At 39.4% G+C, this 25,561-nt stretch overlaps 3 protein-coding genes across 4 annotated transcripts; 2 read left to right on the top strand and 1 right to left on the bottom strand.

The window, feature by feature from the left end:
- The first annotated feature begins 184 nt into the window (after positions 1-184).
- On the top strand, positions 185-2,054 carry LOC129581899 (39S ribosomal protein L13, mitochondrial-like). The gene is made up of 5 exons (XM_055473184.1): positions 185-455; positions 545-668; positions 735-828; positions 1,227-1,374; positions 1,485-2,054. The coding sequence occupies exons 1-5, from the start codon at positions 378-380 to the stop codon at positions 1,674-1,676; spliced, it is 636 nt and encodes a 211-aa protein (XP_055329159.1). The 5' UTR covers positions 185-377; the 3' UTR covers positions 1,677-2,054.
- A 323-nt stretch (positions 2,055-2,377) lies between these two features.
- On the top strand, positions 2,378-3,357 carry LOC129581900 (thioredoxin domain-containing protein 17-like). 2 transcript variants are annotated; one of them, XM_055473185.1, is made up of 2 exons: positions 2,378-2,518; positions 2,578-3,357. In XM_055473185.1, the coding sequence occupies exon 2, from the start codon at positions 2,623-2,625 to the stop codon at positions 3,001-3,003; it is 381 nt and encodes a 126-aa protein (XP_055329160.1). In that variant the 5' UTR covers positions 2,378-2,518; positions 2,578-2,622; the 3' UTR covers positions 3,004-3,357. The 2 variants fall into 2 exon arrangements, with proteins under 2 accessions (XP_055329160.1, XP_055329161.1); XM_055473186.1 differs by having other exon boundaries at positions 2,395-2,518; positions 2,597-3,357.
- A 12,481-nt stretch (positions 3,358-15,838) lies between these two features.
- LOC129581640 (homeobox protein SIX3-like) lies at positions 15,839-20,441 on the bottom strand. The gene is made up of 2 exons (XM_055472839.1): positions 19,355-20,441; positions 15,839-16,863 (listed from the first exon to the last, which is right to left on the bottom strand). Exons 1-2 carry the CDS (start codon positions 20,056-20,058, stop codon positions 16,323-16,325), a joined length of 1,245 nt encoding a protein of 414 aa, XP_055328814.1. The 5' UTR covers positions 20,059-20,441; the 3' UTR covers positions 15,839-16,322.
- Positions 20,442-25,561: the final 5,120 nt, after the last annotated feature.

Genomic DNA, 25,561 nt, shown 5'->3' with positions numbered 1-25,561 from the left:
TACATATTTTTACTGTGCGACACTGCGACGTACGCGAACGGAATCTGCGTACACACCAACCGCCTGCAGCAGCTGGGCCACAACAGCTTTGCATTTTTCCAAGTTTTTGACCAAAAGTCAAACGTACGCGTGTTATTACTAACACGCGTACAAGTACGTCAAACGAGCACTCTTATAGTCTTATGACTCTTATGGTTAGGAACTTGATTTATTTTGCTTCTGAGCGTCTCGTTTCAGTTTCTGTTTATGAAGGGTCTATACTCTATTTGCTAAAATCGCGGACATCATATTCTTCTGTTTTGATTACTTGTCCTAACGGCGGACGCTGCTTAATTTTTATTTTGCAGTACATTACGTATAAATCATAAACTGCGAAAATGAGTGTTAACAGTATGGGTATGGTGACCACCTTGTACAACATCGAAGTGCCAAAAAATATATTCAAGAGAGTCCAGGTATGGAATCCTTTGCAGATGCTTCGCGAAGCCAGTCCAACTGCAATAGTGGTTTAGAAAATGTATGTCTTCTGCGTTGCACTGTTTAGCAATGGGGAGTGATGGCGCGGCAATGGTGGCTGTATGATGCATACGGACAAGACGTATTTCGGTCCGCACTTCAAGTTCGGCCTTATCTCCAAGGAAAACACAAGCCGTATTATGTCGCGCTCGGTGAATATTTTGGCTAATTGGCTCTTGCGATTTAAGGGAAGACTGGTTTGAGATATTTTTTCTCAGGTGACCACGGAGACCATGTGGTCGTCGTGAACGCCAAGCACATCACTATGGAGCACGATCTGTGGGAACGAGTGGAATATTATCACCATACTGGGTACGCGCCGCGGTTCTTCGATAATTATTTGAGCGCATTTGTACGGTTTTTTGTGGAAGACCTTCGTTCATCTGAAATATATATGCATTAGCACTGGACCACAGACTGGGACTTTTGGAAGGCTACTCCAGTTTAATTAAAATTGTTGAATTTTGATTATGCTGATCATAATTAAAATTGATCAATTTCCAATTATGATAAGCTTAATCAAAATTATAAGCAAAATAATTATGATGAGTTTAATATTCACTATTGGAAGCTGAGGACCAGCGAATGCTTGCTTTTATTGCCAGTGTTGTATAAATGCATTAGTAATTACTCCAGCGAAAACGGAAAAAGCCACATTGTAATGATGTAGCTGAAATTTCGACTGTCTCATAGCTTTTGATTTTGGATAGATATCCTGGAGGAGCGGTATGGACACCGGCTTGGAAACTCCATCAGGAGAATCCCACGGAAATGTTTCGGCGTAATCTTCGAAGAAAAATTAAGGGGAACAGATTGAGAGATGAATATATGGCCCGATTGCATGTTTATCCGGAACTGGTGAGATATTCAAGCAGATGAACTGGCCGTCGGTTCTTACATTTACTAGTAAATCATAAAGTGAGCCTTAGAGTTACACGGCAGTATTTGTTGCAATGATTGTTTTTTAGGACGTACCGGAGCATATCATGAAGAATGTTTCTGCACAAATACGGCAAATACAGTTCGTACCAAAGAAACTGCATGAATATTCCGAAGAAGAAAGGAACAATTTTCCACGTTTATTTTCCTATCCGAAAGACTTTGTCATCGAAGGAGATGTTCCTACTGTTATGCCAGTAGAAACACCCAAGAAAAATTAAGGAAAAAATTCAGACCTTCAGAATTACATTTGACTTTTCAGCAATACCTTTTGTGTGTACAGACTACAGATGGTGGCACATTCAGCACTGCTATTGGCGATGAAGCAGTAAGATTTTTTTTGCTGCATGTTTGAAATGTTAAGAGTTTTTGGTAGAGAATGTGCAACAGAAATGCGGTGGCAGATACATACAGTAATATTGTATCCCACCAGCATATAATATTATGCGTTTATGTACGTAGTACATCTAAAATACAAATGCAACCTCATGATTCACATCTTAAATTTTAGCATTTGTCAGTAAAAGAATTAGAGTGCTGTAGTGCCTAAAGATTTGGCCGGCAATATTATTGACCTTCTGGTCTCACCTTTGTACAAATTTAATGTTTTGGTAGCAGGTATGTATAATAAAGTAAGTAACCTTTCGAAAAAGGCCAAAAGCGCATGAATCCGGCTGAACCGTTAAGCACTTCGTAGTTGTTACGAGCAAATTTGGTAATAATCAGGCTAAATTCCGAAAAGTCTGCTGTCGTTTGCGACTGTAGTGAGAATTTCAAACATCATTTTGAAATTGAAGGAAAAACTTTATTGATTTCAAGGCTGAAGGAACAATAAGAAAATGACATGAGATCGAGTTTACTTGAGAATTATTACGTGGTGGTTGCAGCCACCACGGGGAAGCAGTCTTTTATAAAAAATTTTCTCGTTTGGAACTTTGGAGTCTGGACATCGTACCGTGCTTGCACTGACTGTTCTGGCAAGTTTTAAGAAAACATTTTTTTACTTTACTGTCTTTACACTTGACACCTGTGAATTATTTACAGCTCGTACAGAAGGCGTCACGTAAGTCGTAACGGTATTACATCTTTGGTATGTTAACTTCCTCTCGACCTTACTTGCAGATTCTGTTATGCGCATTAGACAAAGTCACTGGTTTAAAGATAAGAATGGCGAAAATTCATAACGTATCTGACTACCCCGAATATTCCGCAGCCATTGAAGAAGTCCAAGTGCGGAGTCCTAAAATTTTCGCGTACTTCTACGGCAATGAGGATCCGGCGACGAAGAAGAGCTGGTGTCCGGATTGCGTACTAGCTGATCCAGTCATTAAAGAAGCATTCAAAAATGCGCCCCAGGACCTGGAGATAGTTCGCGTGGCCGTCGGAGAGAGGGCTGCTTGGAAGACCCCGGACAACGTGTACAGACTGAAAGCCAAAGTTAAATGCATTCCCACGTTAATCAAGCTGGAGAATGGCGAAGAGGCTGGGAGACTGGAGGAACTGGACTGCGCTGCTCCGGAGAAGGTTAACAGTTTTCTACGAAGCTGAAGTATTTATAATTTACGTGAAATATTGATTCGATGCCGTTGCCGTCGTTCATAGTTTGATCGTTTTTTACTGTTTTTCTTACTGTGTGATTCATTTTAATTTTTTAATAGCGCCTTAACCTTTCAGTATAACCGACTGTAACGATATAATTTTTGTTTCCATATTATGATTTTCTATTTACGCTAGGTTGATAAATGAACTATGAACGTGATACTATTTTTTTGTTCTTGGAATATCCGCTGACTGTTCTTTAAAGGAAATTTTTTACTTTTTTAACGTGGAATTAGAATGTTTCTTCCTGACAATACTGGTGTTTCTTCCTGACAATACTGTCTATTAAATCTTCGACGCAGTCATCAGTCATGCACTACCCGTATGGTCGTTTGAGTGGGCCACTATGGTAAGTCAATGAAAGATGGTCGTTTGAGTGGGCCACCCTAAATATTTTTTTCCCGAAACCGATTTTCTTCCGGTTTTCTTCTTTATCTGACCAGGCAAGACTTACCCTTCACAGAGTACTTGAAATTTTAAAAAAAGGTTGAACCGTTCTTTTGCAATTGCGACGTAAAAAAATCAGCGACGAAAGCGCTTTAGCCACGCCACCGAAGCCACTGCACTACACCAAGAAAAATGTAGCCACTGCCACACATGTGCGGCTGTTGTGAACGACACATGTGCACAATGTCGTAACGCTTTAGTTCAACTTACAAAGACCAACTTTGAAGAAGTAAAGGCTTAAATTTAAAATAAAATAAATCTTAACTGCATTGCTCAGCAGCACATCAAGGACTACACTAAGGAAAATGCAATCACGACCGCTGATGTGCTGCTGAGCAATGCAGTTAGATTTATTTTATTTTAAATTTAAGCCTTTACTTCTTCAAAGTTGGTCTTTGTAAGTTGAACTAAAGCGTTACGACATTGTGCACATGTGTCGTTCACAACAGCCGCACATGTGTGGCAGTGGCTACATTTTTCTTGGTGTAGTGCAGTGGCTTCGGTGGCGTGGCTAAAGCGCTTTCGTCGCTGATTTTTTTACGTCGCAATTGCAAAAGAACGGTTCAACCTTTTTTTAAAATTTCAAGTACTCTGTGAAGGGTAAGTCTTGCCTGGTCAGATAAAGAAGAAAACCGGAAGAAAATCGGTTTCGGGAAAAAAATATTTAGGGTGGCCCACTCAAACGACCATCTTTCATTGACTTACCATAGTGGCCCACTCAAACGACCATACGGGTACGTTATGTCATTATCAGTGGATTTCGTAATACATTCTGATATAATTGTAATTTATAGGAATAAAATATATCGAAAAAGTGCTGTGACGCCGTCCGATTCCGATTTTTCCACAGCAGTAGTAACTAATACTACTATTAAGTTCCACTTGGAAGTTTTCAGTCATGTTTTGTAGTCTTAGGTAAATCGTAAGTAACGATTAAAAAATGTATTTACAGTACCTGGAATTCACTTGAAGTTGAGTCTGACTAAATCCTTGTTGCCTGGTTTTTTATGGTTTTCCGTTTTAGCACAGTACAGCAATCACTGTAAATTAAGTACTATAATACAGTAAAAATACAAAGTACTTAATAAATACAGTAAAGAACTATAAAAAAACTATAAAAGTGAGATTGGTTGACACTTGAGTCTGGAGACTCTGGACCATACATTTTCTGGAATTTCATATCCCATGATTCAGATGACAGTGTCTAAAGTGTAATTTGGCAGTGTTGGTTGATGGATAATATTAATTTTATTACGACTTGCGTTACGTATAAATGGTATAACCATATCAGTATATACTCGTACTTAGAAAATACAAAATTTGGTTACAAATTTACAGTTTTTCACGAGGGCTGGAAAGTGGGAACACCTTCAAAACCTGTGATCAATTATCATTTTTAGAGCATTAGAATTTATAAATTTAAGAATTAATGTGACAATGTTCGCAACTGGATTATCGAGAAAAACGTTTGACTATCATGGTGGTGTACAAGTATTAAAGACTTCATGTAGAACTTAAGGTCGCCGCTTGCATGCATATGCGCGACGAAAAGCAAATTATCCTCTGTTATCTACAGATAATATGATGCAGCAAGTGGGCTCCCGGCTGCTATATGATCAGTGGATCACGTTATTTCTTATTACACAATCCCTAAACCAGTAGAACTGTCTTGGAATTACATCAGGATTTACGACTTCCACACCAGCAAAATAATTAATAGCAACTATCGTCTTTTTCTATCTACCAGCTTGAACTGGATCCCCACTCTATGTTTAATCGTTGGATATCCACCGCTGTGCGTTCTGCAGCAAGAATTCATGACGTATCAACATGGAGCGAATACAACACCGCGCTGCAGGAAGTTAAAGGTCGTTCATCGACGGTGATAGCGTACTTTTACGGCAGCGTCGATCCCTTGACGAAAAGCAGTTGGTGTCTGGATAGTGAATTTGCGGAGCCCGTAGTACGAGACGCCCTTAAAGCGACCTCAGGAGAACTGGAAGTCATCCGTGTAGCAGTCGGAAATCGAGATGCTTGGTACAATCCCGGAAATCCTTTCCGGACCAATGCCAATATCAAAAGCATACCGACAATGGTCAAATTTTTCAATGGCCATGAACAAAATCGGTTGGAAGAACCGAATTTTGTTGCTGAAAAGGTCAATCACTTCTTAAAATAGTGCAATCGTCAACGACTAACGGAAACAATACACGAAAAAGTCCTGTTCTTGTTTAACATTTAGTGCATCCTTTAATTTGGTTTTGACAGACGTATAAAAATGGTGACGATAAATCAATAATTAACTACACAACCAAAATGAGAAAATTTCAAATTTATGTATATACTTCGTAGATAAACTTCATCAGTTAAATTAGTCCAAGCGCTATACTCCGGTCACAGGTGTACAGATATAATATATTATACAGATATTCATATTCATGTAACAATTTATTACGAATACCTCTGTAGAAGCCGTAGTTGGTAATTTTGTTTTTCCAGTTATTTTTAACACAAAGTGTACACGCGAATGTGTGCTCTACTTGTAGCGTGGTAGGTACGCAGTTCGCAGTTATATACACTGCATCATTTTGATAGTTTGGGATAGCTGTCCACGCATACGTCGATTATGCCTTTAAATAATTTCATTTTATGCAGAACGTACAGCAATAAAAAAAAACATAAAATTTAATTTTTCTTTGCAAGATCAAGATGCAGTAATAAAAAAGCAGCACTAGCAAATATTACTTGAGACCCATATTACTCTAAACTGAAAGTACAAGAGGCAGAAGCAGGAAAAGTACATAATTACTCGTACATGTAGACGAAACAGTCCATCCGCACTGTTTTTCTTTGCGATCACCGAAGGACACGTTTCAAAGACCAAAGTAAACTGCGAACACGTTCAGTTGAATGCCGACCGCGATCGCATGTGTGAGAAAATGAAGTTGCTCATTTTCGTCTTGGACGCGGTAATAGAATGGTTAATTGTTGGCCATTGAGACAATGTGGTCGTTCATTTTGGCGTGTAATGGGATATTAAGAACATGTTTCTAATTGAAACAAAACAGAAGCTTGACTAGCAGGGAGTTAATTGAGCAGGACGGTCCATGAACTGTATCGACCGCTGCACGGTTTACACACTCTCACTTAATTAGGTCCGGATTATCCTTAAGAATTTAACAAAACAATACCTAGTGTGATTCATACAGTGGGGAAATGGATAGGCGTTGGAAATGTAATTAGATCCGTCATAATCTTTTCCTGTTGACTGTGTTCCGTGTCTGTTGTATCAGATTTTCGCACATATTATTGTACACAGTTTCTTCCTCGGTTTCTACCACATGCATCTATTGTTCTTACATACGAACGAATTGAAAAACAACATGATAAAAATCGATAAACTAAATAACTTAATTCGTTGTTACAATAGTAACAACGAAAACTACTTACTTAATTCGTTGTTATAATAGTCGGACATACACATCTGCGTACTAAGCAATACCCAATATAATTCTGTACGAAAAGAGACGATGGCTGTCAAAATTTCACGTATTATTTTTAGTATTTGATAAATAAAAAGTTTTTCTGCAGCATAGGGCAACGTCGATCAGATTACGACCAACATTTTAATCAAGAATAAAAAGGTATGCGTTAACGGGGCAATAACAATACAGATGTTCGTATTTCAATATGTTTCCTGGTATACGTAGAAATAGTAAATTCCCATCGAATTTTTAATTAAAGCCACCGCCAAGCGCTTAAGGAAAACATTTGGGAAAATAGCCGCATTGTTAGTATTTTAGGATGCGCGACAGCTCACAACGGATATGTGCCAGGTGGGGTATAATGCAGTGCCGTGGCACAACATATATACAGCTTGTATTGCCCGCTACTTTCCGGCAACCAACAAAAGCGGCTTTACAAATCGGCTGCTTTTCCGCTACAGAACAAACTCGCTCTATATTTGGGCTATTAAACTATTGACACTGCGTCATTTGAGTCGTCCAAGATGTTTGCAAATTGACCACTTGGTTTCCAATCGTATAGGACAGTGTATTGTTAGTATCGGCGCGGCACAACTCAGTATTGGTATACATGTTGTTTGAAGGGCACCGGTCAGTTGATGTCGACGAGTGTCACTGTAGTAACCCCCGCTTTTACCGGCTTACCATATTTCTTTTTCAATGAAGCCATGTATTGCGAGTAACTCAACAGCTTTCCAGATTGTTGACTGAGCCATGCAGGTGCATTCTGCGCCAGAATCATATGTCACTGGCATATTATAAACTAATCTTCCATATACAAATGTCTGCTTTATTCCCGATTGAGGGCTATTTTAGTTTTGCTGCATCAGGTTGAAGAAAATTTTCGTTAAATTGTAATACAAGCTCATAGGTGTAAACAAAATTATACGTGCTGATAGAAACGCTGGTGTACATAACGAAAAACAGAATTGGAAAATTTTGCGATCAGAACTGGCAATATTATTAAACCCTTTTAACGCATGCAGCCAGCCAGACAACACTGATATGTAAAGGGTACGTCTGCGCCTTGCTTAAAATTATAGATTTTATTCGCCTCGTCCGAATATAGCGTGGGTCAGAATGAATAAGCCATCCCTGGTCTATAATTATCCGTTAATCTCATAGCCGACATGGACGTATTAATTATGAGTTTAACGTTTTGGGATGGGATATCAAAAGCATCAGCTCAGCGTCGATAATATCTGACGCCCATTGTCATGCTCATTATTTCGGCCAATCCCTTAACCACGATTTTCTCCATAGTGTAATACGAGCATCTCTGTATCGTAAAGGGCCAGATTCCCGGAGTGTTGATGCGACCGGCGTTGTGTATGCATCAGACGCCTCACCATAAACACCCCGTCAAGCATCTCCGGTAAACCCTTCTGAAATTACGCGTGCCAGAAATTCCGTCCAGCGTTCGATCGCGATGTGCGTCTGAATCTTGTCGATTGGTGGGCTGTTGCAACAAACGCCACAAATTCCGGCATCACATTTCATTCTCCTGATGTGCCGTGCTGGTGTGTCGGGTGATCGTCGTTGTGAACTATGGCAGGCATCCTACTGTTTAAGTCGATTTATCATAATAATAGCATGCGACACTACTTATACCGTTTAGGTCCGGTGGTCGAAATTCGCTCGGTATTTATTAACGTGCAACTCGCAATCAGAATCTGTAGCTGGATACTTTTGCTGTTTCATTAATTTCGTTATGACTAAATACTGAAAATGTTTATAATTTCTTGATTATTGGCACAAGGTTAACGTACAAGCACAAACAAGTCCCAAGAATAAATTTATATAAAATTATCATCTTTGCAATAGGCATGTTTATCTCTACCTTACTAAACTAAGCAAAAACCAGTGCGTGTTTGTACTATCTGTATGTGAGCCAGGTTTTGTTATTTTTATGAATAGCCTAGCTTATCCTAGTTATATGATTAATATAAATTGATTATAATTATTTCTACGATGATGTAGGTTGTTGGATACATATTATTTGATGTTTTATTGGGACAATCACTTAACAGATAACCAAAAATGCCATTCTCACGCCTAGAAAATTGCAGCAATAACACTTAGCAGAAGTTGGCACGTTATGGAAATTGTCAGCCGACAGACGCAAATTTACCGGTCATTAGCAGCCTCCAGCTCGTGACATATTGCTTGCTGGCAATTATTGAGATGGGCTCCGGAGCCAACTGTTTAGGTTTAATGCGCGTGTTCAATATGCTTATTAGTGTAATTTCAAAAGATAACCGTGGATAGCATCAAAAGCTGGTTCAATTTTCCTCCCGTCTTTAATGGTGACAGGTTGTAAGCATGGTCCATTACATTTTCAGACATGCACATGCGGCCCAGTGCGGCATGCATGTCGTGCGATAGCTGGCAGGTTTTGCAGGTGATGACGATCTCTGCTTCATTGCTGCCGTCTGAATGCGCCCATAATTGCCGGGGAGGAGTCGCTACTCACCAGTCAGTTCCTGACACCCATAATGGCGTATTATTAACATGTCAAATTTTCATATCTTTCCCTTTCTGCGATTCTTCTCGATGTCTTCTTGCTATGACATGTTTATGTTTGGCTATTATCACCTACTATCTATAGTACAAGGCTACTATACAAGTATACACTTTTTTTTGTCCCATTGAAATAAATTCATTTTTGTACTGAATCTTATACGAATTTTTAACTCCTTTCTCGCTATATTATATGTGCACTTTTCAATGTTATTTCGAATATACAGTACAATCTTAATCCTTTTCATGCCAAGCAATTGTATTATTGCATTAAAATGCTAACTGCAAAGTATCTCGCATTAAGCATGCTATTTTTTATTTCAGCTATCACCAATTTGCAAAAAGTGCAAATTGAATAAATAATACGCATTAAAACTATATCATGAAAAACAGATTTTAATGTAAAATTCGGCATCTGGTAGATGGTACAACAGGAGTGCACATGAACGCTTCACGTATTATGGCCTGTGCTTTAAATGCAGTTTGGGAATCATCTTTAATTTTTCTTTAACTATAAAAATGTGTACAGCATTACGCAGTTATGCCCATTTATTGTAGCGTAATATTTATTTATGACAGCGTGATCTTTTTCCGTAGACCTTTGATGTGATCTACCAGTTCTACCTTAAAGTTACGGTAAACGTTTCGAAATCCAGATGGTCGGGGTACATACATAATATTGGAGGTAATGATGTGCATGTTCGGGTGCAAGTCGATGTTTGTTAGCTTTTGAAAAGAAAGTCGCTTATTATGTTACGGGCTTCTATCGTGTGAATAGTTGATCGGGCAATAGGCAAAGCAATTCAAACTCAATTAAAGGATGCCGGTTCGTGAAGCATATTATGCTGGAGTAGATATGGGATCGACGCCAAAACCGATATGAGAATGTATGCTCGATGGATGTTAGAATGTGGAGGAGATCCCCTTTTAGGCATTCTAGTACAGCATTAAAGGACGCCGAATAGCACGTCCATCATGTCTTTATACACTTTTGCTTTGTGTAACTACTTTAACGCCAATTTTCCATAGAATCAAACTATTCATGAAGCATTCATGATGACCTCTTGCCCATTCCATCGGAAATACTTGCTTCTGTTTGCATGGCTTGCTTTAAGCACTGCATATCGCTAGTGGATTGTCATTTCCTCCCATTACACACCGTTTTATATGTCAATTTCGCTTCGCTACAGCTGTACATGTATCTGTAGTTAAGGTTTTATATTTTTGCCGGCATATATACATCGTTAATGTAATGCAGTACAGTCATGTGTCCGAATATTTTTTTCGTCAGCAAATTAATGGCCATGAGAATTATTTCATTATAGATTGAAAGCAACTAAACTACATCACTAACGAAAAAATTGAGTATGACACAGGCTAAAAGGGAAGCTGTTGAATTGAAAGTGTACAACTAATAAGTAAATTAAGTAATTTGTTAGTTACCACCAAATCGTTGCATGTCACAAACAACAAGACAACGTTCACCTTTCTTAACTGCATGACAACTTTGAGGAAAAACGAACCGGGCTTCAGACGGACTGATGTCGCACATAAATGCATGGTTTTTATTTGTGGTAGCAGTGTTAGTTTATTTTAGTAACTATTTCCCCTTTTTAAAAATTATTGTTATACTGATCGAAGTTATAAATAGGTAACAGTAAACCTTCGCAAGCGCAATGGCATCGCGATCGATTTGCTTAGTATTAAAGATTCGGTTAGCCGCGTTTGTTTTTGTAATAAAGTTGATTTTCATCTATTAAAATAGCTATCCCTCCATAATAACATATAAATATGAGCTGCATGGTATAGCTGATTTTATAGATACCGGTATCTGGCGAATAACAAAGACGCGGTTATTATAAAATACTCTTGCTCTTTGCAGACTTTTCAGGTGCGATTAAATACGCCACCAGAATGGTAAGGTTACATTTGCACTTTGACTCGTACGGTAGAATATGATGCCATCAGCGTAATAAGCCCACGCATAGCGTTTCAGCGAATAAAAAATTCTTGAATTTTTGAAAGTGGATACGCCGATGGCCGGTAAATCAAAATATTAGCAAAAATAAACTTAGATCTTTCTGGCTGCAACGCTACAATTAGGATATAATTCAATCAAAGCAACGATTTGCCAACAACAACTTCCTCATCGGGATCATGTTGCTCGAGTACACTAGCTTGTTGCATTGAGAAATGCCGGCCAAGCGTTGAAAGTGCAAAGAACCAGCCGCTGCACAACTTGATCACCGTCATAATACTCCCGCACGACGACAAATACGGCCGCAGCCTATATACGGATCGTGATATTATCTTTCCATCGATCGGCATTCACATGATTGTATGTTGTTTTTTCCCTTTTGAATTGCTTTCTTTTCATCAAGCACTTAAGTCGTTGCTGACGAGCGTTTTTCGTCGGTGTTTTTTGTATGCCGGCCTCAGCAGAGTGCGGCTTGTGTATACTAGCTTAGACATGCATCTACCCGTCTCGTTGGCCAAAAGAAAAGATATCACACATATCGCGTGGATGGAGATCCGCGAGCGAAAAAGGCCTGACGGATATAGGCAGCAAATAAGTAGTCGTTCAGAATAAAAGAATTTATATGTACCTACATACCAGATACCAACGTAGTTTTTAATATCGGCAGACGTCGACGCCGCCGACGCGTCATTTCTATCACGCATTCTGTAAACCGTGCCTCTTTTCACTCTGTGAACACTGTCACGACAAAAGCTCTGGGCTCCCGTTGTGTAATGTGGGAAGCCCTTGGGCCGTTGAATTGTTAATCTGGTAATTGATGTCATGCCATCCGGCTGAGACGCTAAATTGCTTGTTCATCCATTGTTGTTTCTCTACTTTTCCAGCCAGTTTGAAAGTTTCAGGCATTTTTCTAACGGAGGTTATTATCGTGTTGATAGTTATCTGCTTAAAAATGCCGGGAAAGACTAGCACTAGCACTAGAAGTGCAGTACTCGTAGACACTCCAACAAATTACTGTGTTACTAAGAAATAATTTCACTGATTTTTGTAAAAGCCTTTCAGGGATTTATTATACGGTTTAACTGGCAATCTTTCGCTTTTTTATTTAAAATGTACAAAAGATTTTAAAACTTAAAATATTATAATGAGGCTAAAAGTTGATGGTCGGCAAGCCGTCGGAAGGTGTGCAGCAGTGGAAGATAACGCACCGGTTCGGTGTACACATCGGTCACTCTTTTCGTGGCAGTTTTTGTTGTGCTATACATGTATTGCAAGCCAAAGCGTGAGCTAGTAAATCCCCATTGATTGCAACTATTTTCTCTATAGACATAATCTATCAATTCATTTTTCTTATCATTCCACTTTCTTCGTCTTATGAATTGCTGTGTGTGATCTATTCCAACAATAGGATGTCTATCGTCCTAAGCCAGCCTTGATGAACCTGGTAAATCATTCTGTTCATAGTGGTAGGGATGTAGAAGGCGTTAAGGACAAGTTCACAAAGGACACCCCGGGCAGTTAGGATTAATTGTCCAGCAAAGCGATTGGGCGGATTTGCTGTTTCAATGAAAATATATGAAGGAATCTATATAACTTGCGCAGTACGCGTCAACGTGGCAGGTAGCATAATAGGCTAGCACCGTTCAGAATTCAGCAAGCTGAACTAATATATAAGCTTCCTGAAAAATAATTCCAGCTCAGTCATTATGATAAGAATATAGTGATATATATGTTTATGGCGGCATTTTTCCTGCTAAAGTGTTTAGCAATTAACTGCTGCAACGTCTACAAGTGAGTTCAAGAAAAGACTGCATGTATCTGAGACCGCTATGTTTACTTTCATTAGATTCAATGGATTTGATTAAGTCAGGCGTGAAGTAATTTTATTGACAAAAATGTGTCAGATGGTAATCGTTCTATTGAGGCTTAACGAGAATTAAATCAAGTCTTCAAAGGACAGCACAATTCAACATGGACCATTCGCGGTGTTAACGAGTGGCCGTAATATGGACGATGCATGCATAATGGCTGCAGTCATTACTGCAGCGTTGTATACGGTGCACATTTTACCCAGCATATACATACACAGAAGTGCCCGTATCAGAATCCTTGATAACCCAATAAGAATTTCTGTTTGCAATGCAACGTGGCTACCAGACAGTACATATATGTAAAATTAAAATTTTGTAAGTCTTACAATTCGGTTTTCGAAGCCTTCGTTTGTAAATTTTGTTGGGTAGCATCAGTGAGGCACTGAGGTTCGGAAGTTTGTGTGTTCCCCATATAAGCTAAAAGCTTAACTAGATGCGCAATCGACATGTCTGCTGGAGCAGGATCAATTATTCGATCAGTACGAGTATAAATGTTCTGGATAGCCCAAGATGTACACACTCATGCATTACACTGCATGCATGAAAACCATTACCCGATAGATTTCACCCAATTTATCTCTTTTGCATCGGAAAGAAGGGGCTGAGTCATATCGGCATTATTTTCTTATCAGATTATTATCGTTTTCTTATTATCGACTTTATCGTCCTTCGATTTTGCTTCTGTAAATTAAACTGTGTAGGGAATGCAGTTTCATAAAAGACAAAACTACTACAATTTTCATAAATATGATAGAAGTAACAGCCTGCACTTCAGTGTTACAATTTATAAATTTTGTTCTTTATCATTTAAAATGTATAAAAATCTTGGTTGACGCAGATATCTGCATATTACATTAGCAGATTTTAGAAAAGAACACCGCCGCTTATTAGCAGCTTCAGTGTCAAGTGATGGAAATACTTTCGTTAAGCTAACCTTTCGGTATATAGACGCAATGGAATGTGAAAACTTTGATAACCGATACGCCCCATTGTTCCAGCACTCGATTATTGTATTTGAACAGTTCTCCAGTGACGTTTTTAGCGATGATATTCACACCAGCAGGTAATCTCCTCCTTTTGAATAAAGGCGGTTCTTATTATTAAACATCTTCACAAATGTTTTCCAGACACTTGCGAAATCTATGAGATTTCGTGCGCAGCGTGTTGTAGCAGGTGCAAGAAAATTTCGACTTGTGGATCTCGTTACATAGACCCGAGAAACACTTCAACAAAACGCTGTTAATTGTAATATCGTATGCTCTAACGGCATTATGGTAGCCTTACTCACACTCTTGAAAAATATTCTATGTATCCGCAGGAAAGAATATATATGCAATTGTATGAATGCACGCTTTATGCCTGCATTAATCAAATTAAAATTTATGAAAGTCAGCGAAAAATTATGAGAATATAAGGTTGTTCATAAATTATACGCCAAGATTTAATGCTTGCAGGATAAGCAATTTCACCCGTATTTTGCAATTACTGCATTAGATTTGTTTTCATGCCAATAGCATTTAAAAAAATACGAAACGAGAAGTTTGAACAAATCGACCAGAAGAAATAAATAATTATTATTATGGTGGGAGTGCACAGTGCTCAAGATTTGAGAATTTTTAGCTGTAAATAACAGAACACATTATATGTTTTTGTTCTGAACGCGCAAGTTACCTACGGAGTACTCGTGTACATAAATAAAAGCTTTTGCTACATGTTCTCGGTTATTTCAATGTAACGAATAATTATAAAAAGTCGAATGTGGCTAACGTTTGTTGATATGAGTCAGATCACTAACAAGAAAATGGCGAAAAGGAATCAAGAAGTTCAACAAGGTCCGTATTGGCACTCAACGATAGTCTGTCCGGATAAACCCGTGCTGGGACAATCCGACAATCCTATCTTGTAGTATATTGTACGCAGTTGCTTAGTACGCATCAATAACACGGGCTAGTAATCCGCTTTTCATCTGTAAATTTTCTCACTGGTAATCAAGAGGAGTCTTCTATTTATGTTTGAAAATGTTATCGAGCGGAAAAATATGTTGTTGAACTGAATATAACCTGTATGAGATTATCGTGCTGCACGCGAATAGACACTCTTTTATTTTGCGCACATACAGCTGGTAGTCGATTATTACAAGAAGCGCTGCCAGCTACGAATATTGGCCATGGCATACTAGAAATTATTTTCTTACATTTCAATGAAACTTGTCAGGCATTGTTAGTTGACATGTATTCAGCAGCGAAATAAATCTTTTGCCGCAATTAGGTATTTATTTCCAAGGCAGGCGTCTCATCGAACCAAGTCCTATTACGGCGACCAAATAATACACACTTGATATGATTGTTTTGTTTAGCTTCTGGTTACCTTAAGCGGTCACAAACAAGTTCGATGGACGGATAATTAAACACATCATTCAATGCTGGTTTGTTTATTCGTTTAGTTATCTCATCCATTTCAATCGTCTTAAAAGAATAGCAACAGTTAAAAGTGTACATATAATGCGTGAATTCAATAACTAATGCAACTGCTGGCAGCAACGCTTTTTATAAGTTGTAGTACATTGTACACGGAAGATAGGAAGAAATAGTAACTATCAACCACCGTATGAATGAGTCGGTAACATTATAATTATTCAGCGATGCGCTTCGTAATTGTAACAAAAGGCCACAGTTAACCGAATGCAGATAATAGTTTATACGGCAAATATAATGTTATTGATGGAGCTGAATGCAGATTAAAATTAAACAACCAATATATTTTCTGAACAATGGTAATACATGCACCTGGATTTCGCATCGTAATCATCTTTGATTCAGTCGTCACGCGCTACTCTTTTGCATATGGCCAACCAGTTGATCGGTGACCTTTAGTCTTTCCTTCTGCCGACCGGATGAATAGGTGCACATGGCACGGGGTCACCGGCAATCATATTCGACGGCCTGAACGGAATTTAGCTTTCTCATTCATACTTAAATCGATACAAGTGCTGTTTGAATCGGATGCGGGTGCATCTCCGGTGTTTGGTAGGGGCTGCGGTGCCGGCGATCGACTGCGGCTGCGCTGATTGTTTTGGGTCGATGCAGTGGAAATGAAACTCTGTGGGGAATCGGGTCGATGCTCTGATTGGTGATATGGAGTGAAATGGTTGGGCGCCGATGTTGAAGACACTTCAGAATTATGCACCGGCATTGTCGATAGTATATCGCTAACGTCGGGTTTGACGGGATTTATGGCACAGTGACTGGCAAATAGATGTGGACTGAAAAGAAAAGGTGGCGGGCCTAAGGGATGCATTGGCGGAAGCTGTGTGGAGGAGGCCAGTTGGATACTGTTGGAAGGCGATGGCGGGGAAGGAGATTTCTTCTGGAGCTTGTCGTCATCCGGCCAGTCGTCCATATCTTTACTGTTACAGTCGTCGGCGTCCGAGGACACGGACATGCCGCGATCCATGTGTGACCCATGCAACCTAAAATGAATAGTACATTTTATTACACATCGGCACTGTCCATATATTATTTTGCAAGATTTGCAATACGTAAAATTCACAATTCTTTCGTTTTTTATGTGACACTATAGGTACCCTTTTACCACCGTTTACTATAGACGACACCCATTTTCAATGGCCTGTTGCTCGCATTCTTGAGATAAATTTTTGATGCAGTTTTTTGGCAAAAATCATTTTGACAATTTTTTTGCCATTCAATCCGCGTTCTATTTGCAGCATTTATAATCAAGTTTAAGTTAAGCACAGTGCATAACTACTTATTTCATCCCATTCAAATACCATGGCAAATACCAAACCACACAAAACTTCTCTTGCATATGCTAAATATGTAATTTCAGGTAAATCGGGCGTACACAATAAATCAATGATAACTGTAAAGGATATCTATATCAGATGAAAATCTGATCGCTTATTTCGATTTTGTGGAAGGATGCTGCATATACATGTATCTAGAAAAAAATTTTATTGATTTACCGCTTATAATGATCGGCATTTTCTAAAAAACGTGCACAAATAACTTGCACTTGGTAGTTGATGCTGAATTACTGATATACGAGCACTTATTACGCAAAACGTAAGCGGCCAAACCACAAGGAGCGTAGAGTGACTTTATGAGTAGGAGTACTTCTATATACATTATTACATGAGCTGATCGCGCAAGCACCGCTCAATGCCGGAAAAGGATATATGCAAACTCTAGCAAAACGGTAGTGCATAATAATACGTATTTGTTTATTGAGACAGTTAATCTCGTTTATGTCGTCTCCTAGGGGTTTTTTAAATGGATGATTTTCTTTTCAGTGAGAATGAGCTCTGCGCATGTGCAAGCTCGGCGACCAACGCAGCGGTCGCGGTTAGCTGAGGGCAAACGATTTGATGAATCCGTTGCTTACATTAGAGATTTAATTTATATCTCTTCAGACAACAAAAATCCAATGATAATGTTGGCCTCTTGTCATATTAGCCCGCAGGACATTGCTACACAAGAGTTCTGCTGATGCAGATGTGTGCACAATCACATATTCACTCTCGTACGGCCGCGGACGCAATCGCGTCAGTGCTAAATGGAGAACACTTCTGTCAGAATCCGATATTCTATTTGCGTGTCTTGTTCGTATTATTGTCACCAAGTTTGCGCTATCTTTGATGTATAAAATCTGTCTTGAACTGCTGGATCAGGTACTTCTTCTGTTCATTGATATTAAAATCCAATATGCTCTGATTCGCAGTTTAACCGTCATAATTTTCGTTGCTTAGGTGAATCTCCTTGTCGCTATACTATATGTATCAATAAACTGCGAAACAAAAAGTTTGAAAGTAAGAAAAAAGTTTGAAAGTGTTACCATTACTTTTCTAGAACAAAAAAGAAAATAATGATTGCGCACAATGTTTATACTGCTCTACTAATTTGATAGCGTTAAAAGATCAACTAACATTTGCATGATAAACCCTTAAAGTTGATGCCGGGGGCCATGAAATCTTCATCCCGAATTGTGCATGGTAAAGTTTTCGGGAACGTTGATATATCTACGTATTATATGTGACTCGCTTCCGGGCTATGTAAACGTTAGCGAGATCCAATTTGTCTCGACCCCATCAAAAATCCCCGCATCACTAACGACATCGCGGAAATGATCTCTTCAACGATATTCACGCAACAAACATGCCAAGCAAAAGAAAATAGTTCCGGGCCAAATACAGACTACTTGTTTGTTTTCTCCGTATTCGATAAGCTCGAAAATTAACCACTGCAGTCTGCATATAGATCACTTTCTGCATTGATTAAATGTATTGAGCTTTATAGTCGCCGATCGAGAGTTTTGTGCCCTTACTCAAATATAACTTTGCAAAAATGCACCCATGCACTCCATACCAAAGTAACTAAAATTTTACTGTTACCTATTGTATACCGAAAATATATATTGGGTATCTTACAAAAACGCAAATAAGATACGCATTTGTAGATTATAATGTATTTTCGTTCTGCGTTTTGATTGAAGCCATGCAATAAAACCTTGTTCTTGCTAAAAAACGTACCCATCTGATTTGGAATATGTAAGTTTAATACCCACCATAATGTTAAATTTATAGCACATTGACAGATACTTCCATGATTTACAATTTTGCGGTACTTCAGTAATAAATTTCTTCTATTATCCTGTTTTTTTTAGTTTCCCTGTTTTGATACGTGCTTATTGTCATGATACTCGTAAATGCCATATAAAACTGTTTCGCAGTCAATAATGAGTGTAATCAAAACCACGAAAAATTTATAGCACCGACTAAATTACCTTAAGAGCACATGGGTTGTTAATTGTTATTATATTTCAGAATTTCTGTACTTGATTAAAACTGTATGTCAAATTTTCACTACCGAGTAGCAACAGGAACCGAGTAGCACTACCGAGTAATGGTTGCGGAAGCAGTTTGGATGTGCAACGGGATCACTTACTTGTTTTTGGCTGCGGCCGCTCTGTCGCGCTGTCTGCGGTTCTTAAACCAGTTGCCCACTTGGGTGGGTGTCAAGCCGGTGGCATGGGCCAGTTCCTTTTTCTTCTGTGGATTAGGATAGGGATCCTGTAGATACCATTCCCGTAATAAATTTCTTGTCCGCTCCTTAAAACAGTGCGTCTTCTGTTCGCCGTCCCAGATAGTTTTCGGCAGCGGATACTTCTTCCTCACCCGGTATTTATCGACCGGGCCTAATGGTCGTCCGCGCAACTTTTCCGCATCCAGATAATGCGCTTCCATCCACATACTCTGCAATTTCTGATGATGTTCCTTACTGAAGCGGTGATTCTCCAGCAAATAATAGAGATTCCGGTAATCTCCGCTGTAAAAGAGAACAATGGCTTGAGCACGGAGGACCGATTCGTGTTTCCGCACTTCCATGGCCTGAGGGCTGGCGTTGTTATACAATGGCAGTGTCCAGAGGAAGCGAGCTAGCCGTTCAATATCATTACTCTCCTCCAACGCTTCACACACTTTGGCGATCTGTTGTACGGACAAACCAAGACCAAGGCCGGGTGCGACCGTAGGAATCATTCCCGAATTGGCCGCATGGGCCGCCGCCGCCGCGGCCATGGCCTGCATGTGCATTTGGTTATGAAAGGGAAATGGTGGGAGGCCACGGAAGGATGTTGGTGTGAAGGCCATGATGGTACAGCAGTGCGGCTGGCACTAACACAAAATTAATGTTTCAAGTGACCTTTATCCGTGTATACGGCCATTTGACCACAAGACAGATTAGTAACCCAGTCACATATGTACGAGAAAAGGAGAAAAGGGAATCGACAACTGTCAAGTGAAGATCATTGACGGTGGGGTTGAGAATGACCTGGGTAAGGAAAAGTATCCTGAGCAATATACGTGTGTATGATCTGCGATTCAGTCGTTTGTCAATGCCTTCCTTCTTTCAGTTTCGGCCCACAAGAGTCTAAATTAACTTGGACGGCATCATTATCGCTAACGATAGGGGTGGAGTGCTTAAAGTTGTAAAGAATACGCGTACTGGCCTATTTGCTTCAGCTAAGGCTTTGCATGGAGCCAATAAGGGTGCGAGCCACGGTTGTCTGTATACTGACACCACCGCATCGCTAGCAGTTCCAATAAAAGCGCTACTGTACAATGTTTATTCAAACCAACTACTGTACGCGCTGTGTGTAGGAGACCGCCGGTTAAGTAAGCGATCGCTGCCGCTGTACGATCAACGCCGCTAAACCGTTAAGATTGTCGTATTTCCGCTCGTGCCGCTTGATGCGGTGTATGGTAACCGCAAATTGAGCCGTATCGTGCATTACGCAGCTCCCCTTTAAAGTTGTGTTCGGTATTGTATTACAAAATTTTTATTAATTGTTATTTAAAATAAAGTTGCGCATCGCTAGTATGGTTAGCAGTTAGAGTGGGATTAACAAATTTTACTGTATGATGCCCGCAGTAGCGCCATGCGAACGGGTGGTGTGTTCCAGCTGCGACAATTGGAGTTTTAAGCCGATTACAAGTAGCTTATTTCGTCTAGCTGGTGATTGGCTTTGTTACTGCCCGCCCACATCCAATGGCGGCAATCATATGGCACCGATGCCAGATATAGATGGCATATAATAACGCTAATACTCCTAACTCCGAAATGGAATCGTGCGGCTCGATCACATTCTTGTGAATAACACACACCACGGACGAGCCAAATGCTTTTAAAGCACTCAGCAATAACTGCCAGCTGGGCGACATATAATCGTGAAAAACATCTCCATGGCCGACGTTATAGACTGCTGTTCACAAACGCCTGATTGACACCGGGCATCAAGTACAATAAAAACTGTCAAATTCATATCGATAGCCATGGCAAATTGCGGCTTAATAATATCTGAGTGATAATTGCAGTGGTCATATTATATATAGAGTGTGTAGCTGGTTTATATCGGACTAGGCTTGCAGCCGTATTACATGTGCCCTACATTTTCACGCATTGCAGGCATTTAATTTATACGACGGAAGCCGCTGTACAACGATCTCATTAGAAGCTTATTTGCTGTAACATATGTTATCACGTATATTGCAGTGTAATTGTAGCCAGTTTCAGTAATGACTCGATAACTCATCCCTTCACGCTATAAGATTTAGCGGATGCATCTATAATTTAACGGGCAGAATCCCGAGATATCCTGTTTAAGTGAATTGTGCGTCTCTTTTACAGGGCATCGCCTATCCCGTATATGTCCTCATTTACTGCAAACCCCAATGCCGGGGATGGTGGATTAATGGCGTATGATTGCACTGGGTCGATAGAGATGATGGCAAAATAGCTAAGCTCTGTAACAAATTGGGCAACACGAAGAAATTCAATAATCTAATTTTCTGGACGAGCTCCGTATCCTGCTGCGCTCTATGTAATTTAAAGTCATGGCGATTCAATCAGAGAATGGTTTCTGTGCCTGATTGCATACACACTACACAGCCAGAATCAAACTTTGTGAGCTGTAAGTGTTTTTATCAAATACAGCTTCAGATTTGATAACTTCTTGAAAATCTGCCACAATTTAGTTATTAGACGGCTATATAAACCCATGCAAATTTATCAGCATATTCTTCGGTGTTTTGAGACCACACTGTGATCAAAAAGTCCCTCAAAATATGTTATATGACGGCTATCATACTGCCCAATAAATTGAAATGTTTTTTTCCAGCACTAGTTTCCAGCACTAGTTGTGCCTCGATGCACGTGTTTAACCGTTCTTTAAACAAGCTAGCGAGCGGTCTCCGTTTTTGCATAAACTGCTTGTTATATTAGCCCAATGCGCACAACATAATTAAGACCGCAGTTATCCGACTTTCTTATGATTTTATACGATTCAAAAAATAAAGAAAAGTATGTAAAATAATATTTTCGTTTACAAGAGTTATTTTGATTTATTGATAAACGTCTTTCCAATCGGTCACTTGGAAGGTCATAAGGTACAGTATTATAATAAATTATGTATTCACATTACGTAGTGTAATATTCTACCCATACAAGATACCTGCCATCAGTACTTCACTCATACTAAAACTTTTGATTACAGTAACGCTCCCAGTTAGCAACACAGTACTTTAACGATATGCTTATGCATCCCTGACACACACTTTTTTGCAGCTCAACAGTAAAAATATTGACTTCGCTACGTTTTTAAATTAAAGACTTGCAACTGAAATTTATGAAAACTATAGTAAAAGAAACTTAGCATCGCTTTTATCAAAAACCACTACAAACACATTATAATAATGTACTGTTATATTCAGAAGTATAGTGATAAATATCATTGCAGAAGCTCATAACAGTATTATGTGAAACAAGAAGCTGTGACGATGGTCGATTATACTCGTATTAGCAAACACTCCGCATGTGCGGGTGAGCTCCGTAATCCATCTGAATACAGCAGGAAATCGAAATTCTGACAATAGACGAAGCCGGCTATTAATGCACTGACGAAAAAACCACTATTAAGTCAATAACACTTTTGAGGCTCAGTTTTGTGCGAAAGTCGTTTAAGAAAGCAAACAACGGTGGCAATCGAAGCGTTCCTCTCCGCTCGGTTCACATTCTTTTGAGGAATATTTGTTGGAAATAATTGTCATTTGAAAAGCAGGAGCCGGTGGGTATGTTTGCTCTTTTGTAACCATTAATTCATGCTCATGCAACCATTTTAAGTGACCTCTGGAATCTGATCTATATGTATTGAACCGGTTGCCGTTTGTGCGTATATACCGTCATGTAGTATGTCAGTAAAAAATCAATACTCTCCATCTCTAATGCCTAGAGGTCAGATATGTCGACGGCAATCAACTGTGCTGATTTCAAACCGTAGCAATCACCAGCACAAAAACACATGCCGCAGTGCAGATCATAAGAGTCACACAGTCAGTACTTCTAATTAATTTCGCAGTGCGACAGCACAGGAAGTATTTTACGCGAGAAGTTGTTTACAGTAAAGGTCATAAGGCATAACAAATTCACATGTTGCAGATGGTTTTATACCATTAATCACTGAAGCAACCTACACGAATGTTTAAAATGTATGTATAGATTCGCTACCATAATGTACAAGTAAGCGAAACTATAAAATTAACGCTCTTCGGTTTATTCAAGCTACTGCGCTGAAACAAAATGTTTTGCTTTACTTGGTTTTAATTCTCCAGATCAATTTAGGTCGCAAGCTTAATAACAAAGGGAAACCAAATGCCACGCAAAATGTCTGAAATGTTCTGCACGGATGCGGCTAAATACCGTATGCAATGCTGAAAACCTATACTGTGTAGCCTTCGTATTTTTTCTGTTTTGGCAGAAATATTAGTTAAATTACATGAGCGATTTCCGATTATTCGGCCCGTTTTTCGTCTCGGTGCAGTGTAAAAGCTGATTAATTTCAGAAGTGAAAGGTACAAGGCAAAATGTTGCCGAAGATGAATACCCCTTTGGACCGCAACCATAAAACCGTATAAACTAATATAACACGTAAGCGTTCAAAAATAAATAAGGTTAAATGTGAATATCGAACAACTCCGCTGCTATTTATAATTGGATATTATTACTCACTGCAAAAAATAACTGCAGCTAACTTATTCAAACTGATCTGTGTTGCATCGTATGCACTTATTAATTATTGCGGTACTGGCTGCAGCTGATCATTCGTCTTCAAAAGGAGCCTGTAACATCACTATTACATGTTTATTCTAGTACACGTAATTTTTATGGCAATTGCGATCTTCGTCATTTTCTCTTAAGATTTTCGTATTTTCGTATAGACACAAATTAAGTACTCAATCGTTTTGCAGCGCTATCAGTTCGTGCAAAGCAGTTCCCGTTCAATATAGCATATTAGGTAATTTAGGCTCATATCTCTTCCACAATTGCATGCTATAATTTTCGCGCCGTAAGTTTTACGTATTGACATTTGCGGTAATTGTGGCTACTACAAGTCCTGTAATTGTTCAACTTTAAGCATTGCAGCAGATTTCGATGCATTCCGATTTGATAACAGCATTATTGTTACTAGTTTACGTTTACTAGAGTAGGAGCTGCGAAAGATCTGAGCGCTTTAGTATAGTATATAGTTTTGCATACTGCAGATACAGTGAATATTAAAATATATGAAGAATTTGAATTGTGCTTATGTAAAATCAACTGCATGTATAGTAATATACTTATCAATCTCGAAACCCAGTTAACCCACTAATCATAATGCATCGAAATTAATTTATGATTGTGTTGATTTGTGGTGCATGCCAGGCAGCCGGTGTTGTGCGTAATGTACTGTAACTTCTGCAAGCACGTTTGGGAAATGAGGAGCAAGAAACAGATACATGTTTCTTGTACACAGGCTTTTCCTGCATCCGACCGGGGAAGACTGCGTATTTCTAACAGTTTGGGCGATGATATTTCCCACCGAGTCAGTTCATTTGACGGTTGTATTACGGAGTTTTGCAGTTAAGCTAACAATGCGAATTGATCAAGAGCCGGAATGGCCTGAAGAGAGAAGATGATTATCCGCATTTACGCAGCATCACACAGCAGTTGGTCTCCACTCATTTTGTCCGTGTGGCAAAGGGGATCCAGACTCCAGTAATAAGTCTCCAAGATGAGATGAAGCGTTAAGCATACAATTACATGAAAATATAGCTCACGGATAATCACATTACTATCATGCCTCCTCTCTTCTTCCCCCGGCTGGCTCATCATCTCCCACATCCCTGTGTGTAATTCCCGCTTAAGCATTCCATATATTCCCCGATCAACACATGCATCCGCATTCTCAGTGAGCGACATCGCATATGTATTGAAGAAAATTAATATTGTGCGCCTGACGTGGACATTGATCGGGCAGTATCTCCGGCGTGTCTAGTGAGGTGATATCACATATAATACTCGGGTAGCACACAGGAAGAATCACCGGCGGGATCTAAGACCGGGATTACTCTTTCTCTATGTACAATAACCCTAAATGAGTTGGGTAATCGCTGGCGCGCTGCCCATCGAGGAGCATTAAATTACTCACAAGGCAGTATATCTTACAAACACAAGCATCATCGTTCAGGTGTAGACCGGCTACATTTTACTGCTGTATCCTCATGATATAGGCTATTTCCGGTGGCCTTTAGCACTGTCGCACAGTCTAATTGAACCCGC

Source organism: Paramacrobiotus metropolitanus, unplaced genomic scaffold (assembly GCF_019649055.1).
Source record: "Paramacrobiotus metropolitanus isolate TYO unplaced genomic scaffold, Prichtersi_v1.0 Parri_scaffold0000006, whole genome shotgun sequence".
NCBI lineage: Eukaryota > Metazoa > Tardigrada > Eutardigrada > Parachela > Macrobiotidae > Paramacrobiotus > Paramacrobiotus metropolitanus.
The sequence above is the reverse complement of the archived record's forward strand: the minus strand, read 5'-3'. Positions and strand labels throughout refer to the sequence as shown.